Here is a 22420-nt window from a genome sequence, read left to right as displayed (position 1 = left end):
TAGATAGATAGATAGATAGATAGATAGATAGATAGATAGATAGATAGGGCAGACAATGAGAGAATGGTATATGAAATCAAGATAGGTCGATATTCCTCTTACAGACATTTTTCTTTCTTTTACACACAAGGATTCACTATAAGACCTATTCTGGCAAACTCCCTGTGATGCTACTGAGCAGAGATACAAACTGTCCATGTTGAGGAAGCTTCATGTGCTAAACAGGGTACTATACTCTCTCTTTTTCAAAATATCATTTCAAGCAAAAACCAAGCATCTTTTCTTTCCTTGGCTTCTATACCCCCATGTAATGATTAACTTTGTCAATTCAGGAGACTTACAGTTACCTAAAACACACGTTTCTGGGCATATCTGTGTGGCCCTTTCCAGAAAGGTCTAATTGTGATGAAAAGAACTACCCTGGATATAGATCATACTATGCTATTCATTCAGTGTTAGACTGAATAAAGAAGAGAAAATATGAAGAAGAGGCAGCATTCATCTCTCTCTACTTCCTAACTGCAGATACAATGTGACTCAAACTCCAGCTACTACTACTTCTAGGGAACTTCTCAGTGTCACAGCTTCTAATTGTGAACCGAAAAAAAAGCCCTTAAGTTTTTATAAGTTATTTCTTCACAAAAACAAGAAAAGGAATTGATACAGCCCCATTCAGTCATTTCCCACTGGCTTAGACCTTTTGGTCATTAGAGAGAAACCTTATGGAACAACCTATCTCTTCAAACCACAGTAATAAGTCTGGATTTACATGTTATCACAGTGCTCTAAGAGCACCTGACTCACATTTTATAACCCATGACCAGGCCTTTAGCTGTAGTAATTGAGTACAAACATTGGCACCTGACATTAAATGCTACCAAATTCATTGGCTAGCCAATAATGGGTGCCATTATAGCCAGACATCAAGAAATAAGCCAGACTAAACTTTGATTTCTGAAACTTTTAATTAAGAAACATACCATGCATGGTGGTGTTTAGTGGTAATCTAGGTACTTTTGGAACCTAAGGCAAGAGAATTATGTGTTAGGCTCGATTACATAGCATGTTCAAGAGACTAGCCAGGCAATTTAAGGAGAGCTTGTCCTAAAATAAAAAGAAAAGACAAACAGGCAAGAAGAAACAAAATAAAACATAGAACTACTGACATAAATATCAGATAGAACAGATATGGGAAAAAACAAAGACCAGGTGGGGGAATCTAATTTCTCCAGAATTTATGATCCAAATCTTGGTAAGTTAAGCAAAGCAATTGGTAGAGCAAGTTGCTAGAGTAGAGCAATGACATGAACCAGATAGATCGTGGAACAAATACCTTACTATCAATAAAATTATATATATATATATATAAAATAGAAGCCACTTCTTCTAGGTAGGTGTTCTGTCCCAATTTCGAGTGTGTGTGTGTGTGTTTGTGTGTGTATTCTCCTTTTCCACTGAAATGACTTAAGTCAGTCTATACTATTTTAATCAAAATTACCTGACTTCAAGACCATTATATTTGTATACTACACCAAAGGGACAAGGAAAGTACACTTGTGAAGAATGTATTGGCAGGAAGCAACAGACACACAGAACATGGGAGCAGATGTGTGTTCAGTTTGACTGAATGGCAAATTTTCAAGTTCTTGAGTCCTGGAGTGAGCTGCACAGTGAAAGTGAGGTTGTCCCATGGACTTCCGGCCTCATTTTCACTTCTTGTTCTTCAGTCATAGACATCCTAAGACATTCAAAAGGCCCAATTTGGCTGAGGAGTGTCTCTAATTGAGCAACTGATCTGTTCTGACATATGGAAAGCAGTTTTTCTCCATCCTCAGTGAGGCTGCAGGAGAAATAAAACATCTTAACATACAGCAAAAAGAATATACATATGGAAAGAGGAAGAAGTTTCCTGACTGATGTTGAAAGAAACTTTGGAAACTAAAGAAAGGCTTCATTAATACTTAAACCCTCCTTCAATGAACAGTTTAAAATTAGAAAACATTCTTATCTGTTTTGAAGTCTTCCAGGAAATGAAACTGGTCTCTCAGAGCCCTTTCTAGACTTTGGAATTTATGCAGTGGCAATAGAACAATACTCTTCCTCTTCACCCTAGATAAACTGAAATGCTGTAATATGAGATAGGTTCAGAGTACACACAGTGTGTAGAGACAAATGTGAAAAGGAAAACTGAGTACTTTCTGGTTGCAATAAAAATTGTTACTAAAGACTGTGAAGCTGGGTGTGGTGTCTCTTGCTAATCCTAGCACTTTGGAGTCTGAGACAAAAAGGTCAGCCCTAGCTACAGTAGAAGGTCCTACCTCAAAAAAAGAAATGAAATAAAAGAAGAAAGAAAGAAAGAAAGAAAGAAAGAAAGAAAGAAAGAAAGAAAGAAAGAAAGAAAGAAAGAAAGGAAGGAAGGAAGGAAGGAAGGAAGGAAGGAAGGAAGGAAGGAAGAGAAAAAAGAAAGAAAATGGAGGGAAAGAAAAAAGGAAAAGTCAGAAAAAAAGCAACCAACCAAACAAGCAAGGAAACAAGGAAGGAAGGAAGTATGCAAGCAAGCAAGCAAGGAAGGAAGGCAAGTAGAAAGACAAACAGATGAAGAAAGAGAAATTGACTTTTCTCAGTCTCTAAGGATGACCTTCTGAAGGAACTTCCTCAGTCAGATTGGAAGATAATTCTGGATATCTGGTATACTCATTGCATCTTTTCTATTCTAAGACATTGTTTGTTTTTAATTCATTAGAGATTTTTTTTTTATTTTGAGACCTTCATAAATGAGTACTATATTGATGTAATTTCCCTCCTCACTCTCTCCTTTTCATCTCCTCCTGTCATAAAACCCTGCATAGGAGAAGAACCTTTATATATTATGACTGCATTCACAAGATTATGCAGCTGGTCATTAGCAAGGAGTTTCTAATAAAAAAATCATCAACCATTACAGGCTCTATTATTCTATAGTTCATTTTTCAAGAACTTTGGGGAAGAAAAGTTCTATCAAGCTTAAGAAATTTGAATGCATGAGATCTGAACAGACAGAATAACATGACTTAAGAGAACAAGTTCTGGAACCTGCCTAGACCTCAGTTCAAAGACCACCTCACTTTAGACAAGCTACTTGATGACTCTCTCTGCCTTGGTTACCTGCATTCTTTTGAAATGGAAAGAAAAGCAATACTATATCCCATGCAGACATTTCAATAGTCACTGAGATTAAAAAATATCATGCGATAGGTACTTGAAGTACTCAACTAAATTTTGTTATTAATAAACAACTGCCTTTCCCTGGGTTCCTCTCCCAATTTCTTACCACATTCCACTGTTAATTGTTTCCTTACATTGTCTTCATAACAAACAGTTTAAAAGCCAAAAAGTTGAACGATACTCCATTCAAAAGCTGATAAACTGAAGGTGTTGTCTTGCGGCTTTGCAGATTTACCTCATGACAGACCAGGAGTGTCTGGGAAGCATGGATCCTGTCCAAACACACAACTTTGCTCTACTCTACTACTCTCCCAGTACCCATCTCTCACACTGTTTTCTAGTTGGTAAGTTCAATAGAATGTAAACACACATCATACACATATTTGACTCGTGACTGACTCTTAGTCTCAATACATTTTATCATAGCTGAGAAAAAAAATTGTCCTGGAGAGATATATTTTTTAAAAAATGAAATCATATTTTTGGTTGTGAGCCTAGCCTTTAACGGCTGACCTATCTCTCTAGCCCGAAAGAAAAATTCTCAACTTCATATGGAATAACAAGAAACCCAGAATTGCTAAAACAATCCTCTACAATAAAAGATCTTCTGGAGGTATCTCCATCCCTGATTTCACGCTGTACTATAGAGTAACAGTTATAAAAACTGCATTGTACTGGCATAGAAACAGAATGGTGGATCAATGGAACCGAACAGAAGACCCAGAAATAAACCGACACACTTATGGACACCTGATTTTTGACAAGGATGCCAAAACCATACAATGGAAAAAAGATAGCATCTTCAACAAATGGTGCTGGTCCAACTGGATGTCTACATGTAGAAAAATGAAAATAGATCCATACTTATCACCCTGCACAAAACTGAAGTCCAAGTGGATCAAAGACCTCAACATAAAACCAGATACATTAAATCGGCTAGAAAAAAAAGGTGGGGAATACCCTAGAACTCATTAGTACAGGAGACAACTTCCTGAACAGAACACCAACAGCACAGGCTCTGAGAGCAACAATCAATAAATGGGATCTCATGAAACTGAAAAGCTACTGTAAAGCAAAGGACACCGTCATCAAAGCAAAGCGACTGCCTACAGATTGGGAAAGAATCATCACCAACCCTTTATCTGACAGAGGACTCATATCCAGTATATATAAAGAACTAAAGAAGCTGAAAATCAGCAAACCAAGTAATCCACTTAAAAAAAGGGGAACAGAGCTAAACAGAAAATTCTCTGTAGAGGAATATCGAATGGCAGAGAAGCACTTAAAGAAATGTTCAACCTCATTAGCCATTAGGGAAATGCAAATCAAAACAACCCTGAGATTTCAACTTATACCCATCAGAATGGCCAAGATCAAAAACTCAAATGACAACACATGCTGGAGAGGTTGTGGAGAAAGGCGAACCCTTCTCCACTGCTGCTGGGAATGTAAACTGGTACAACCACTCTGGAAATCAATCTGGCGCTGTCTCAGACAACTAGGAATAGCGCTTCCTCAAGATCCAGCCATACCACTCCTAGGTATATATCCAAAAGAGGCTCAAGTACACAAAAAGGACATTTGCTCAACCATGTTTGTAGCAGCTTTATTTGTAATAGCCATAAGCTGAAAACAGCCCAGAAGCCCCTCAACTGAAGAATGGATGCAGAAACTGTGGTACATCTATACAATGGAGTATTACTCAGCAATGAAAAATAAGGAAATCATGAAATTTGCAGGTAAATGGTGGGACCTGGAAAGGATCATCCTGAGTGAGTTGAACCAGAAACAAAAAGAGACACATGGTATGTATTCACTCATATAAACATACAACATAGAATATACCCACTAAAATCTGTACTTCTAAACAAACTAAGCAAAAGAGAAGACCCTAACTAAAATGTTCAATCCCCATCCTGAAAGGCAAAGAGGATGGACATCAGAAGAAAAAGAAAACAGGAAACACCCTAGGAACCTGCTACAGAGGGCTTCTGAAAGCCAGAAGAAGAAAACAGGTAACAACCTCAGAACCTGTCACAGAGGGTCTCTGAAAGCCTCTGCCGTGCAGACTGTCAAAGAAGATGCTGAGCCTGATGTCCAACTGTCAGGCAGAGTGAATGGAATTTTATGTAAGAAGTGGGAAATAGTAAGACCTGGAGAGGACAGGAACTCCACAAGGAGAGCAACAGAACAAGAAAATTTGAACACAGGGAACTTCCCAGAGACTCATACTCCAACCAAGGACTATTCATGGAGATAACCTAGAACCCTGACAATGCAGCCACTTCTGATGAGAACTGATATACTAAGATCAGAAAGAAGGAGAGGAGGACCTCCCCTATCAGTGGACTTGGGGAGGGGCATGCAAGCAGAAAGTGGGGGGAGGGTGGAACTGGGAGAGGAGGAGGGAGGGGCTTATGGGGGGATATAAAATGAATAAAGTGTAATTAATAAAAGTTAAATTAAAAAAATTTAAAAAATGAAATCATAGGGCAGTTCTTCCTCCATTAAATTGGTCCCCAACAGTTCTCCTTGTCTATTTGGAATTGTAACTAGCAACAGGGAAGCCATTTATTTGCTAATGCTGGAACCTTCAACTTTCCAAGAAAGTGACAAGGATTAAAAATGTACATGTGATACATTTTGTCTTTGTTTTGTTTTGTTTTGAGACAGGATTTCTTTATGAAGCCTTGACTGTCCTTGGCTGGCTTTTGTAGACCAGGCTGGCCTCAAACTCACAGCAATCTGCCTGCTTCTTCTTCCCTGCATGCTGGGATTAAAGGTGTGTGCCAGAATGCCTGGGTATCTTACTGTCTTTTTGTTTGATTTTATTTGCCTTTTTTTGACTTTGGAGATTTATTTGCGAGAAAGAGAAAGAAAGTGAAGTAGAGTGGGTAGGGACATGAGAGGATCTAGGAGGAACTGAGAGAGGTGACAAAAGATGATCAGTATATCTTATATAATTTTATTGTAATGATTTAAAAGAAAAATTAAAATAAACTAAAATAAAAATATGCATTTGGGTATACATGTGAGGGACTCTAAATCAGCATATCACAGAGACACCTGCACACCATCGTTAATTTCAGTACTAGTCACAGTAGCTAGGATATGAAACCAATCTAGATAAGTGGATAAAAAAACAAAGCACATATACGTACAATGAGATTTTATTCAGCTATGAAGAGAAACAAAATCATGAGACTTGAATGAAGATAAAAGTAGATATCATTAGGATAAACCAAATAGAACAGACTCAAAAAGACAAATATCACATTTTTTTCCCTTCATATGACATAACTAATTTTTAAAATTTATACAGAGGACAAAATGTGGGTGGACATCTATGTGGGGAAGGACGGGATCTAATGATAGAGGAGAAACAAGAGATGAAATCATATGAAAATCATTACAGTGAAATTCATAATTTTCATGTTGATTTATATAAAGTAACTTTATAGTTATTATCATTAATTAATATAAGTTCTTGAGTTTTATCTCCAGATATTTAACTACAGCCCAGGAATATGCATTCTCAAAGCTTGCTGTGATCGAGATGTACCTGGTTCTGGTAGCAACACTAAGGAAAAACATGATTATAGTTGCAAAAGCAGGTGACTTGGTAGAAGAAAAAAAAAAAACTAGTTTAAAATCCTAGTCCTGCAACATATGAGCTGTAGTTTTGGTTTGCACTATTACAGTGTGTTCTTCCTAACCTCTACTTTTACTGCCTTTCTAACCATAATGTGTGTTAGTATTTAGATAAAAATGCCATGCACACAAACAGTCTTAAATCCAATGAGGTTTATTGGATGGAGATGGATATATATAGAGAGAGATGGTGGGGAGAAGAGTCTGCCCCAACAGAGAAAGGTAAAAGAAAGCAGGGGAAGGGAAGAACTAAAGAGCAAGAGAGCAAGAGCAAGAAGGCAAGAGAGAGCCAAAGTGGCATGTTGTTCCTTTTATGGATAAACTTAATCATGCTTGCCATGTGCAACACCTGTCAGGTAACACATGATGACATCCTTGTGTGCTAGGCAACCCAGAAACAGGATGTCTAAATACTAACATTCCTCCCTTTTTCTATAATTAAAAAATGAGGAGCTTGGGCTGCTTCTCATGTAAGGCAAGTTAAAGTATATAACTGTAGGTTCATTGGAAGCAGCTCTTGGTTGCCATGCAGAGGGGGGGGGGGTAACAGGAACAAAATGTCCAGATTATATGGTGAGGAGAAGAGGAAGTCCTTGCCCTGAAAAGTTCAGGTTAGAAGGTAGAGTTTTGAGCCATTCCCTGCAGCAAGTAGGGACTGAGGAATGCTGTGAGAACATGAAGCTGTTGATCCTGGGCCTGAAGCACACCAATACATCTGCCTCTACTGATGGTGGTGAACCTGTTTAATCTCTGCACTCAGTAGGCAAAGGCAGGTGGATCTTTGTCAGTCCAAGGCCAGACTGTTCTATATAGCAACTTCCAGGCCAGTAAGGAGTAAATATTGAGAAATTACCTAGAGGAGGAGGAGGAGGAGGAAGAGGAGGAGGAGGAGGAGAAGAAGAAGAAGAAGCAGCTTAGTCTCATTTGCCACTAAAAGGGCAAAGAAAACCTTTTGGAAGGTGTTATAATCTTTCCTCGCTCTTACTGGATAGAGCAAATATCCAATAGTCCACTGTTCCACAATGTAGCTGGTCAAACAAAATAAGCAGTCCTGATGAGACTTAATAAGTTAGAGTCAGATGGCAGGAGAGGAGAACTCTTTCTTTCAGTGAACTAGTTAGTGGAAGGGAAAGTGGGGAGAGAGAGGGAGGGTAGAACTGGGATGATATGAGGGAGGTGACTACAATCAGGATATAAAATGAATAAATTGTAAAAAAGAAAAATAACATGGAATTCAAACTAAATAGACCAACTATATTAATGTAATTTGAATTCCCTGCACTGATTACACACTGACCTATGTTGATCGGCTTGGCTTCAGACACTTCAACAACTTCAATATCAAAACAAACCCTTGCAGGTGGTAAATCTAAAACAACATGGAATCCTCCCTTCCACTAATTTACTTCTGCCCCAGATTCTCCAGTCACCCAGAATAACTATTCCCCATGGACCAACAGCTGTATAACCTTCCCTCCAGCACATATTCCCAGCCAGTCAATGCCTTGTATTTATTTATGAAAATTTTTAGCCTTCTCACTGAATTTTACCTGCTTCTTTCCCTGTCCTTGTTCATAAGTGAGCAGACATTTTGTTATCTTTGTTACCACAACTTTTACCAAGACCCTGCCTTTCTAATCAAGATAGTTATGTGGGTTGAATATGGCTGAACAGCACCAAAGTTGTGCTAAATATTATTAACTTGTTCAGCTTATTTTTCTTACAACAACCTCAAGTAAAAGGCAACTCCAGGAAATTTACAAGTCTGCACTCTGAATATATATATATATTCTCTTTTAGAGCTATAGAATAGTTTATATCTGCCAGAGATGGTGAAAGATAATTGAGCCTTCACATAGGGACATTGAAATGGATCTGGACTTGGCGCAATGAGTAAATATTTACAGACAGAGATAATTATAGAAAGAACAGATTCTTTACGCAAAAGTGACACAATTTCCTTAAACATGTCTAGTTTGTACTGGAATCATGCTTCAAATGTTTGCTGTACAGACCAGGGAATGTGATTGGGTCATGCAGAATCCTGCAGCTTCACTTGCGCAATGGTCATTCTGGGTTGTACATGTTTGAAATACCATATAGTATAGTTTTAAAACTAAACCATAGGTATTTCACATGCACCCGGTTCACAGTCTGCTCTGTATATCAATATAATAGAATTTTGTTCTAAAAGGGAAACAAGTGAAATATTAAAACATCTGTGGACTCCTGAGATGGTGCGACAGGTAAAAAAGCACTTGGTGCTAAGCCTTTCAACCTGAATTCAATGCCCAGGACTCACATGGTAGACTAAGAAAACAAAGTTCTTCAAGTTTTCCTTTGACATACACAGATAGACAGACAGACAGACACACACACACACAAACAGCAGAAAGAAAGAGGAGGAGGGGGAAAAGAGGGAAAGGAGAGAAACTGTCAGACAAAAAAAAAAAAAAAAGAGCATAAAAAGTACTTTAAGGTCCTAAACTTGTGTTTACTACTTAACTCCTTAGTGGTGGGTAAACCTCCTCGACTACTATTTTCCAAGCAATAGGCCACTTTGCAAATACTTTCTTGGCATAGAAAGAATAAATGGCATAATATCTGGTGAAACATGAGAAGAAATTTATAATTTCAAGAAAGGTTAGGATTTCTTTTTTAATTGGTATAAAATAAATTAGTAGAGTCCGCATCTGTATACCTGTGTGAAAATAAGTTAAAAATGAATGTAATAACTATACTTCATGCTTCAAAAGAAGTAAAGTCATGGGTTTGAAATGTGTTCATCCACAGTAACTGATAAAATGTTTGAGATGATGGAAATATGCATTGCTCTGATTTGGTCACTACACACCATACACATGTATTGAAAGATAACAGTTTTCAGAAAGACAGTGTCATTTCTGAGATCAGTTTCTGAGTTATCTGTCTTCAGTGACAATACTCAGCTGGAAACAGGGAATGCTGTGACCTTAAACATGGAAATCCACTGCTGTCTGTCTGATATGTTAAATTCTATTTTTTTTTTATCAAAAAGTATATGTCCAAAGCAATGGGCTGCTTTTGGGTTTTGGAAAGGCTTCACATCAGGCTTCACTGGGGATATTTTCTAAAACTCACAGCTTTCCACCTGTTGCTGCATATATCAAAATGAAAAAAATAAACTAGCGAGTTGGAGAGTTCATGTTCTTTTAAGCATGCCAGGGGATTCCAATACATTTTCTGTTCTAGAAAGATTCTTGGCTTACTTCTAGTAACCTGATCCAACATCTTACACACTTTTTCCTGCCAAGTAGTTCCTTATATTCACTTCTCACCTATTCTTTATTTCTTTAGTTCTCACTGAAGAAAAAAGAAAATTCACAAACATCTTGTATATGTAGACCCAGGGGAATGTGAATAATGATCATTTTCTTGGGGACTGGGGGCCAGCTGGTTGGAAACCTCAGCATCCCCAGTGTTGAAATAATCTCCTGGCCAGATGTTTCCTTCACTGTTGGAACAGGGCACAGAGGCCCCAGTGGAAGACTCTCTGGGCCTAGCTTGGACAGCTGCATCAGCTGCATGTAGAGCAAATGGGACCCAAGGGTCCCATCAGGTCACCTTGCTGAGTATGAGTCAGGCCAGCAGCTCTTTATTTCTTCCTGTCTCTCCCACTTCCCACCACTCATCTCTGTGGGCAGCTGCCAGACCAGGGAACAAGAGTCAGGCAGGGGGAGGAGGTATTTCTTAATGGATCCTCCATCTCTTCAGTGGTTTGGGGTCTGGCAGAGATAATCCAGACCTGAAACAAATTGGCTCCTCCCCTGATGTATTTTGGTTAATGCTCTAGCTGCCGAGAAGCAGTCAGGCTTAGGGAAGCAAAATTAATTTCCCCTAGCTCTACAGAAGCACAAATCAAACTCCCACAGTTCTTTCTTCTCTTCTTTTTTTCTTCTTCTTCTCTCTGTCTCTTTCTCTCTCTAGCTATCTATATATCTGTGTGTCTCTCTGTCTATCTACCTACCTATCTATCATCTGTCCATTTGTCTGTATACTATCCATGGAGCTCCAAACACTGCCCACGGTTTGTTTACAGCCACTGACAAAGACTTTTCCTCTCAGGATCTGACCCAAGAGCTCTGAAGAGATATAGGAATTATCAAATTCCAAGTTCATCCTAGAAAATCTGATAATCCAAAGCACTCTTCATCATTCCTTCCCATGAAAGACAACTTTGTCACCAGTCCCCACTAAGGAGGCCTGGATAGCTGTTATCTAGCTCATTACAGACACGGAAAATGCAGAAGTCTAGGAGTCTTTTGTAATATCATTCTTCTGACTGGGGATAATCCTGATAACATATCTTTACTCCTTTTCTCCTTAAACTAGCTCACAAAGTATTTCTTTTCATTACAGACTCTTCAAATACAATTCATATAGATCTTTTTAAACTATTCTCCACCCACTCCCAGCCTTATACACTTCCATCTCTGATAGTCTTTTCACCTACATGTCATATGCTCAGTTGCCCTCTCTTCTTTTTCAGTACCTCTTTTCTACTTCTTCCCATCTTCTTTCTCATTTCATGCTCTACATCCACACTGATACTCAATAGTGGTTTTTTCTGTGTGTTCATACATATGTGTATATATACATGGAAAGCTAGGATCCCCATATGACAGAACATGCATCATTTGCCTTTCTGAATTTGGGCTATTTCACTTAATATAAATTCTAGATACATCTATTTTTTTTCTGAAATTTTCATTTTCCATATAGTAAAATAAAATTTGGTTGTGTATATATACCCATATTTTCATATTTTCATTATAAATCCATCTGTTGATACTAAGTTAATTTTCTTTTCTTGATATCATAAAGAAAGACCAGCAACAAACAAGAATGTACATTTGTCTCTGTGGCATATTCTCAATACTATTTCTTATAATTAATTCTTTGAGAAAACTCTAAGCTTATTTCTATAGTGCTTTCAGCCATTTGCCATAATACTAAGAGGGAATATGAGTTCTTTTCCCAAATCCTTATCAGCATTTATTGTCATATGTTTTCTTGATGGTGGCCTTTGTCACTGGGCTAAGATGGATTCCCAAATCAATTTTAATTTGCATTTCCTGATGGCTAAGGATGTTGACCACTTTAAAATATTCATTGGCAATTTGTGTTTCTTCTTTTAAGAACTGTCTGGTCACTTCCTATTGATTAACAGCATATTTGTGTATGTGTATGTGTGTTTCATTTTTTTTTTTCAGTTCTTTATATAGTGTAGATATTAACTCCTTATCTGAAGTATAGCTGACAAAGAATTTTCTCTCATTCTATAGGCTTTCTGATCACTCCACTAATGGTTTTCTTGGCTGTACATAAGCTTTTTAAATTTCATCTAACCCCATTTGCCCTTTCTAAGACTAATCTAGATGCCACTTTATTCTTGATTTTAACAATGCTCATTTAGATGTAAGCACTGTAACTATAACCCTATCAAGAGGGGGCTTAGTGAATATATGGTGGGAGTGTCATTTGAGGTTCAAATGTGATTCACTTTTGATTTCCTTTCCAAAGATATCTGTTACCCAACCAAAGTTCTATTCCTGACAGCTTTCAAATTTCAAAATCCTCATTGTATTCTACATCTTGCCTCAAATTGTTCATTCAAGTTTCTAAATCTTGTAGATGAGATAAGCAGAGATGAATTTCACAGAGAACCCTGAAGGTTAAAAAAGTCTCAGTTGGGTTCCAAAGAGGAAGGGAACTTAGAGAAGGTGCTAATGCAGTTTTGTAGAGGTTGTGGTCATTGTACTTCTGGTTTCTGCCACTTGCAGCCTTCTTTCATCTGAATGCTCTTAGAGATGCAAGTGGCACTAAATTGTCACTCTCCTGTCAGAAGAGATCAGTACTCAAGACATAATAGGTATAAATAAAAGTCTAGAAATACCTAGGTATGCTAATGCATACCTTTAATCCCAGTATTCAGGAGGTATAATCAAGTGAATCTCCATGAGTTCCTGGCCAGCCTGGTCTACCAAATGAATTCCAGGAAGCTGGGGCTACACAGAAAAATGCAGTCTCAAAACAAAAAACAAAAAAAAAATCTAGAAATAAAAAGGAACAGATGGAAAGTAACTCAAGTTTCATATGTTCATATTATCCCAGCAGATAGGAATCACCATGTCTCATATCAGTCATGTTTCACTTCCTCGGGAAATATGTTCATTGACACTGTGGGCTAATTTTAGCATACCCACAAATACAGGTAAAAAGTGAGCCAAATGATGATTTGTGATTCTCATGGAACACTCCATGAGAAGTCAAGTAACTTGTTTCTAGTAATGTTTGTTGGGAATCCGTAAGCAGGCGTCTCTATGGCCAGCCACAAGGGACCCAACAAATTGATTATTGGGCATTTATGAGGGTATCTGTGAGGCCATCTGCAGACCATCTGAAACTACCTGCACATGCTCTGGGTCGCTTTATAAGAGAACTCGAAGCCCCTCCTCTCTCTCACCTGCCCTATCCAGAGACAGTCTCTGAGACCCCTTTCCCTTCCCCCTAATAAACTTCCCACATTGACCCAGTTGCATGTTTTGATTTGTGAACCCACCATGTAACCCAGTTGTGCAATCCTAACAATGTTAGCAACATGTTTAGAACTGTGGCATTCAAGAGAAATCTAATTCTACTTTTGATGTCTCTAGAAAATTGTTAGCTGCAAAAAAAGTAGAAAAATTAAGATGAATTGCAAATAGAATGATAGCACATATATGAAAGATTTGTAGTGAGCTTGAATAAAGAAGTAACTAGAAAGTCTGGGGCTTCTCAATGGCACTTTTCTAAATTTTAATAACCACATTTTTCCTAGACATAACAAATGTCCTCTGTGGGAAAGAGGATATTGGACCAACTCTAACCCAGCACTATCTCATTGAGAGTAATTGCTTAAGTTCATCACTACTGCCTTACTCCAAGACCACCTAAATTTAGTCAGTCATTGGGGAAAGGAACTAGAATGCAGATAAGAATCATATTTCAAGGGGATATGTTCAATGGAAGTGAAACACAGAAAAATCCATAGCATTTGCTAGGTAGGCACAGGACCATGTCATAAAACAAGTGGAATCCAAGCAGTATGGCCTTTCTTACCACATTGTGAGCTTAATAGAAGTGATGATGTTAATGAAGTGGATCAAGATTAAAAAACCTGTATCAACAAACTTCAACAGTAGTTTCTACCAGCAGTTTACCCAAGGCCCCAAGGAAGTATACAAAATAGAAAAAATATTTGCATACATTTGCCTATCTAAATTTAGTTTCTTAATTCTGGGTTCAAATTAACCTAATCTCATTGCCTACTTGCACTCTGTCTGTTCTGAATTTTGCCTTTTTTTTTTAGACTATCCTCCAGCTACCTGTATCCCAAGATGACTGCACTAAAAATAATTGGAGCCTGAATAAGCCAAAGGACAAAATAGGGTAGATTAAAGCACACACACAAAAAAAAAAAAAAACAACTGGGTAAATTTATTTAGTGGCTACCAGGTAGGGCTAACCTTGGATATAGACCAAAAAGTAGTCATTAGTAGTCTGTTTAGAAAATAAATAGCAGGCAGGGTGTGGTGGCACACACCTTTAATCCGAGCCTTCAAAGGGCAGAGGCAGGCAGAACTCTGTGAGTTCAAGGCCAACCTGATCTACAGAGTGAGTTCCAGGACATCCAGGGCTAGACAGAGAATCCCTGTCTCAAAAAGGGGTAAGTTGGCTGGAAAGGTGGCTTAGCAGTTAAGAGCACTGTTTGCTCCAAGGGGTTGTTCACTATCTATACTGGGATATGATGCCTTCTTGATCTTCTCATTCTAGTTTATATATTTAGAAGCAATATAATGAAATGCTTTTGACGACGGTCTCCCTAATGAGCCATAGAACCAGAATGAATTCTTCTATAAAACTGTATTTTGGTGCCTGTTATCCAGTCTCATTTATCTCAACTCCCCACTTCTATTGATCATTGTTTTTTTTTCCCTCTCTTCTACATTTGATAAAAAGGAGACAAAGTCATTGATGTAAGTTCTATCTATCTCATTTTTCTGTAAATTCTTAATGAATTTCAAGGAAATACTTATTCATAGGCTTGGAATCAATCAAAGTAGAAGAAGCAAGAGTGTATTTTCCCGTAATACCATGTTTTTCACATCCATCACCCCAAATCTCCAATCCCTGGGACAGTTCTTACCTCCTACAAACTGTGCAGCTCCCATGCAACGCCCCATCATTCTAGAGATGAGTTCCTCCATGCAGCATCCTAGGACAGCAGCCAATGCCACCAGGAGCAGCAGAGCACAGCCAGCACCTGTCAACACTGTACATATCTGCCATGCCAGGCTTGGTATTGCGGTGAAGCTGGCATAGCGCCCACATTCTTCCACCATGATCAGACTGTGCCCATTTCCCCACACAGGGTAGTTGCATCTCCTGAATGTACTGAAAGATACTGGCTTTCCTAGCTGTGATCCAAACAGCCAGTAAGGAAGGAAGTAACTGGTAGAACTGGCCACAGCAGTAACTAGGGACAGAAAGGCCCAGAAGGTACCTATCAGGGTAAGGCTGCTCCTCATGGTCCCAGGTGTTTGTGCAAGGATGGAGAGATGAGATGGTTCACAGCAGCAAAAACAGCAAGTTATGATTCAGCCTCCACTGGCCTTTTTCCATCAGGTTGGCCGGTCCTGGGACTTATGGGTGTGCCACATGGGTCTTGCTTCTGGAGGAGATCATTCTCTCAAATGTCATTTGGGCCTTTGTGGGATATTGTTTTTCATCATTTTCTCCTTCTGCCTACTTCAGAGTTCTATAGTCGCTAGGCTGTAGTGGAAGAGTCACAGAATTGAATTAGTGATTGCTTTGGCAAACCAAATGGTAGCTTATCATCTAGCTTTTAACTCTTGATATACAACATGAGAAGAGAGTCAGAAAGTAAGGCTGTCTTAAGAGTTCCCAGGGATTCCAGCTGAATGACTTTGTGACACACTTTATTTCAGAAAATAAAAGAGTAAGATAAGTCAAAGACCCATCCCTGCCCCTATTTAAGATATAAGAGTGCAGTCTAAGATGTTACAATTTGACTTAGAGTGTCCAACAGTGTGTATGCTTATCACAGAAATACCAAAGTGAAACCAGTATGATAAAATAAAAGTTGACTAATTTTGTATCCTATGTCTATCACTGGGTCACTTCCCACAGAACTGAGGAGCAATATGTCAAACATCAGCATTTACTCCTAGACTAACTACCAAGAAAACCATCCACATCATTTGCTGTATACAGTTAAGAATGCTTCTCATCTCCCAGAAATATTTCAATATCAAACTTTCTCTGGAGAAGAACATTATATATCTATATCTACAGCTATATCTATCTCTGTATTGATAGATTGTTAGAAAGACTGATCAATAGATAGATGATAGATAGATATATAGATAGATGAATATGCATGCATGCATGTGTGTCTCTGTGTGTGTATGTGTGTGTGTGTGTATTTGTATGGGTCTTCGTAGATTCCCTTTGGAACAAGTAATCTCAAATTCAGGATACTGGCTTCCCAAATGACTTTCCCAGACTCCTCCATCAAAAATCAACCACTTTCTTCTCAATCCATTAACCTGTTGTTGCTAGTTTCCTTACTAATGCAACTAGAGACCACAATGTAGTTTGAGAATGCACTAACAATATCTCTAGCGGGCAGATAGTGGAATGTTTTGACAACTTCTCTCTGATTCACCACTACTGCTTAGAGTTATAAGTGGTGATATTGGAAAAGGGGGGCCCAAAGCACAGGGAGTATAAGGACTACCTGTATGAGACCACCATAATGCCAATTTGGGAGAACAACAGGAGCAAGCATCACCTCTATTTGGGTTCTCAGGACCTAGCTGTAAGGGACTTTGCAAGCACCATCAAATGATTCTTGGAACAGAGTAGGCATTACAATTCATCTTTGCTTAATAAACTTTTTTTAAAAAATCATCAAATTCCCAGACTGTCGGAGACTTTAATGAATCACCTAATTTAGCCTTCTTGCTTTACATATGGGTCAGTTTGGCTCAGCAAAGCAGGAAGTGATATTTTCCAGACACACTTAGTAACCAGACACACCGGAACTAGAAACCTGATATGAAGATTATGAGGCCTGAGTTTGGGGACCACTCAATGCTAACTTGCCCTCCTGCCATCATTTTATAGATATGAGTATAAGGAGGAAGTTCTTTACCAAAGGGTATAAAGCTAGTGGGGTACATAAGACTAGCCAGAGTTGAGTTGTTTCCTAGCATTATATTCTCTTTTCACTCCATCACATTTTCTTCTTGATACATATATATTTTATGCTATATGTTTTGTGCACGAAGGGAACTGAGATAATAAATTGCAGGTTCTTACTTTGGAATGCTAAGGTTTGACAAGAAAGTACCATGACCTGGTTCCCTAGGGATGAGGCTTTTTGCTGGTGAGTAGAGAGAATGAAAGAAAGATGTGGTGAGAGATTAGAGGCCAATGGGGGAAAGAGTAGAACTGGTTTGAATAATTGCTATTAGAAAGCAGGTATGTTTTACCACAATGAGGTAATACATCTACTTGTTATGGAGGAGTTTGTAAGAATATGAAAAGCATAATCAGTGCTCCATGGTGGACTTCTTTCTTAACTAAGATGCCTAGACAAGATGGGGAAAAAGTAAAAGCTAGTAAATAACTACTGGTGTCATCATCAAAATTTCTGGTCCCATTATTTCATGTGCTGTACTTAGAATTCTCAAGTTTGTAAGAAAAGTACTAGCCCTCTATTTACAAATAATCAAACTGGGGTCAGAAAGCCAAACAACTTTCCCAAGGATACATAGTGATTCAAAAGCCCAGTTATCACTTCTCACTCTCCTACCAACAACCTTCTCTTCCTGCAGTTTTACCCAAATAGAATTAGAGTATCACCCTGTATTATTACAGTTAAATGCTTCAAGAGTTTCAGATACACATTTTCAAAAGTACTTCAGAATGGGAGAAGAATTACAAAGCAAGGTAGACAAGAGGAATGCCCATTTCTCAAGTCATACTGTGTAACAAGAGCATTGGTTGCTTCAAGCCCTGCACTTGAAGTCTTCAATAAAGTCTCCCATCAATATCATCATTTTAAGATCAAAAGTTCTAGCATGACAACTAAAAAGAATGGCAGAGTATATACGGCAGAGGAAGAGTATAATCAGTTAGTAATAGCCAGACTATAAAAGAAGGAAAGGGAAGAAGTCCAGCAAAGAAATACACACCTAAACTCACAGGGCTGGAGAGGGTAAGGCAGGGGAATGGTAGTTAGAGGCCATCCTGGGCTAGACAGAGTGACACTTTCCCATATATATACAACTAGATAAGGAGAAAAAGATTCTAATATAACATTGACCTCATCTGTGAAAACAATGCTGTTAAATGAAGTACAATACTACCAGTTAGTATCACCCTGATTCATTTCAAAAGTAGAACTGTGAAGAAAAAGTGTAGAAAGTCAAAACCTTAAATTTTAGTACAAATGTATCTAGCTAAAAAAAATTAAAAAAAAACTCATTGTTTTTTAGAATTTAAATTAAGTACTTTAACCTTTGGAAAAACTAGAATTTCCTTATTTTCATTAAGACTGGTGTAAACAAAGGCTGCCTGGGACTGAAGCGTTTTGTGGAATGTGGAATTTCCTGTGACAAACTCAGTAAAGTCCAAAACTACCTGAGTTGAGACAGTCACCATATTTAGAATTAGAGATATTGTAAGCCAACATCATCAATGGGCATCAGGTTAAGAATCATTGCCTCAGATCTTCTAATGTTCTCTCTCTATGACCATGACTCAAATGATATTAACCTAAAACTTACCAAGAAATTCAATCCTGAAAAAGTGAGGTGTATACATTTTGCCTTATTCCTCTCTGAATCATGGACTCTCGACCTCATCAGGTCAGTGACTAGATTGCAGAGGTTTGGTTACTCATTATTTCTGGAGCATATAGTAAAAGAGGGCCTAGTTTCCCCATAGGTGGACAGAGAATCAGCAGAGCATGTGCAATGTATGTAGTCACATTGTCACACATTCACAGTTGCTGAGCAGGGATGCACAGTCTATCAATTGGTTTTAGCTGCATCACTTGCAATAGACTAATCCCCTTTATGGTAGCTATATAAAGCAATCCAACTTCATTGCCAGAAGCTGATTAAGTCACTTTATTCTCACATCAATAAATATGATAAACAATGCCATCCTTCATTTTATCCTAATGCCCTATACACTTTGCTTCTATTTCTCAGTCCTGAAATATCTAGCCTTGCAGACAAACAGCACTTTAGAAATCAACACAGCACCATAGTGTTTTCTTTGGTCATGCGTAGGTGGGTAGAGAATTTACGTGGTTACGTGTTCTTTTATTAGCATATTTTCCATTCTTCAAAATGAGCCTCCTCTCCCATTGTCATACATTTTTTTTTCTTAGTGCTTGCTATCATATATGCCCATTCTGATGTGGCCACTTAATAGCAATTAAACTAGAAACATTTTGTGCTTACATTTTGCCTATTGGGAAACCTTCACCAATTTAATCTCTTCTCTAGTCCTGATAGAAAGACACAAATTCTTACATTCCCACTGGAGATCATTTTATAAATTCTGATTTAAAAATAAATAAAACAGTTCCCAATGGCAACAGTATTCAGACAATAAAGACTCTGAGCTGCAGGTGCTAATGCAAAAATTGCTGCAAACATGGTTGTATGAGAAATAGGAATTTTGGCATTGGTGTTAGTAAAGGAATATGGACAAGTCTTTCTCCTCAGCTCCTAGGCAGTGTGCATTGCCCACCTGCCAAAACTTTTACAGGTACATCTTCTGCAGTATTTGGAAAACAGCAAGATGTGCAGACATATGTGTCTTATAGATATAGTTCTCTTGTATCAGGCTGGGTTTATAATCAGTCTACCCATTCCAGACCTTTCTCATTTAAACATAATATTGAAAGAAAGCAACCATGTTCCAATCATTTCCCAACTACCTGTGTCCTTATGTCTGCCACTTATGTCCTTAGAAGTTTCTCCTCCTCAAGAACAGCTGCTTGAAGGTCTTCTGTGCTTGACTCCCTGTCAAGATAATGTCTCTCAATGGGCTTTGTTCTCTACTTGCATCTGTGTGACTCTAAGAACATCACACTAATTTTGACCTCAGTTTTCAAGATTGCTGAAACTACTCCTGGGCCTCCAACCCCACCCATCCCTCTCTTTTTGTCTAGCATAGAAAGACTTGCAGAACCAGCTATGTTGGGTTACTTTGTTTATTTACTTGTCTCTCATCATCCTGAGGTACAGATCTTTACAAGCAAACACAAGACTAAATTCAGGAAGCAAGAGAGTAAACAGATATAGAGAACAACCTGGTTGATAAAAAATCCAGAAATTTGAGGTGGTTGTTCTGCCCCTTTGAGCCTTTGCAGTGTACTCAATCAACTTAATCAAAAACCTAGAAGGTCACCTTTAAATAATAGAGCTAGCAGTGCAGAGGTGGGGAGAGTTCACAAACAAAACAAAATAAACAAAAAATTCCACATTAGCCCATTCTCTTTCTCCAATGTTTGAGGCTGAAAATGGGGGAACTTGGGTGATTTTCCTAAATTTCACATGAGCTTCTCCTGACCCTGAAATGCTATTTCCTGAACACACCTATCTGTCTAATGATTTATAAACTTGGGAAGAATCTAGCCCGACAAAATAAAAGTACCCCCCTCTTCAATGATTAATTGGCTGAGTAGGAAATCTACCACACCCTATCAGGTAATTCAGCTGTTCTTTCAATATAAGGATGAATCCTACCATCAAGGGAATGAATGATTTTGACAAAGCAAACATTTTCCTTCATCTTTAGGTTCATAACTGCAACCTGCTAGTTCTATGCAGAAAAATAAATCTTTTATTCCATGTCCTCAGAATAAAATGCCTCCACAACTGAAAAGAAGGCAGACTAAATGGTCTTCCACTCAGTTCAGAATAGTTGGAATGTAGCATCAAAAAAAAAAAAAAAGTCTTTGATATTAGGAGCAGTAACTCCCCTGCATCAGGATTACTTTAGATGCTCTTTCAAAGTAGAATTTCTCAATTCTCTTCCAGATTCACGGAATTTGAGTTCAGTTTTTAAAATTCTCAGTTTATTCTGATGGGCACTCATGATTGAGGAGTCCTCTTTTAGTGGAAATGAATGGGATTTTGAAATCAAGTTGGATATAGACACCTGAAGTCTTCTCCTCAAAGGTGATGTGAATATGGGCAAAATCACTTTAAGCCTTTGAGTTTTTATTTCATCTATACTGGAAATAATGGCATGAAGTGCAAGTGAAACATAACATACATGGTATATCTGAAACCAGGGTTGGTATCAATTATCTTTTCTGTAACCAAAAAAAGAAAAGACAGAATTGTCACATAATAGAAATAACTTGATTTTACTCAGAAAAAGAAAATTGCCTCTGGCCTCCTCCTACCCCCTCTCTTTAAAACCCCTCTAGAAGTTGGTGCTCCTGGGGTTCTTACTATTCTTTTCCCACTATAAAATGAAACTACTTGGCTGAGTGCTGTTTGTTAGCATGGATTAACAGTTAACGTCATTCAGCTTTCTTGTAAATCATCACGCTTGGCACATAGTAGGAACTCATAAACAGTTACTGAATGAATGCCAAGATTTAACTCCAGCCTTACTGGACTCAACATCTGCACTTCAGTTTAACCTGATTATTGTTTTGGTTCTGTAATTTCAATTTAGGCAAGTCTGAGATACTGCCCTACCACATCGGGAAATCAGATTCATTTTCACTTGGATGGACAAGTTAGAACAAAATCACTTCCTCTACTCCCAGAGAAAGTCTGCCTTTTCTCTCTTCAGGTTAGAAACTCCTTTGGGGGAAAGAAGCTAGCTCTTAACCCTTAGGTCTTCAAGCCTTGTCAATATGAAATAGGAATCCAGACCGATCCCACAAAGACTGTGCAAGCAACCAACTATGAGGAAGTATAAATATACCAGGCTGCCCTTGGGAAGAAAAACAGCTTCTCTGAGCTTTGACATGAAAGGACAGGAAGCAGGAGGAAAGGAGAGGGAAGAAGCTTTGAGCAAGGGAAGAGCAAAGCAGGGATTTTGTTTATTTGGTTGGTTTGTTTTTATCCAGCTGCTTCAGTTGCATTTGGCCAAGTTGCATATTTACCTTCTAACCACGAAGGCTGATTGACTTGTTCCTTTTCTTCTGGTTCAGATTGGAGAAAATAAGGAAAAAAATACCAAAAAATTTCTCACAGCTTGCCAGACAGGGATGGGAATCCCAGTTGCTCTGTGCAGTGATGCCTGAAAACCTAGCTTTACCTTTGGGAGAGAGGGGCGGAGTCCAGCATAATGGAATTAACTCCAACTGTGCTGGAGGCTTTAAACTCAGCCTCTTATACAAAGGCACTTTAAGTAGGAACCAGTTAGGCAGGCACTGAGCCCTCACCCTCTCACCTCCCACCTCCTAGCTTCCAAG

General features: G+C 38.4%; 1 protein-coding gene across 2 annotated transcripts in view; it reads right to left on the bottom strand.

Annotated features, from left to right (window-relative positions):
• Lhfpl1 (LHFPL tetraspan subfamily member 1) overlaps window positions 1-22143 on the bottom strand; it is a 54237-nt gene extending 32094 nt beyond the window's left edge. For both annotated transcript variants that reach the window (XM_055604972.1, XM_055604973.1), the window contains exons 1-2: window positions 22109-22143; window positions 15083-15708 (exon numbers count right to left, since the gene is read on the bottom strand). In XM_055604972.1, the coding sequence (XP_055460947.1) occupies window positions 15083-15464 (382 nt within the window). In that variant the 5' untranslated portion in view covers window positions 15465-15708; window positions 22109-22143. The remainder of the gene's footprint in view (window positions 1-15082; window positions 15709-22108) is intronic.
• Window positions 22144-22420: the final 277 nt, after the last annotated feature.

The sequence above is a fragment of the Psammomys obesus genome, unplaced genomic scaffold (assembly GCF_907164565.1).
Source record: "Psammomys obesus unplaced genomic scaffold, mPsaObe1.curated_primary_1811, whole genome shotgun sequence".
NCBI lineage: Eukaryota > Metazoa > Chordata > Mammalia > Rodentia > Muridae > Psammomys > Psammomys obesus.
Note: the sequence above shows the minus strand (reverse complement) of the source record. Positions and strands in the feature narration are given on the sequence as shown.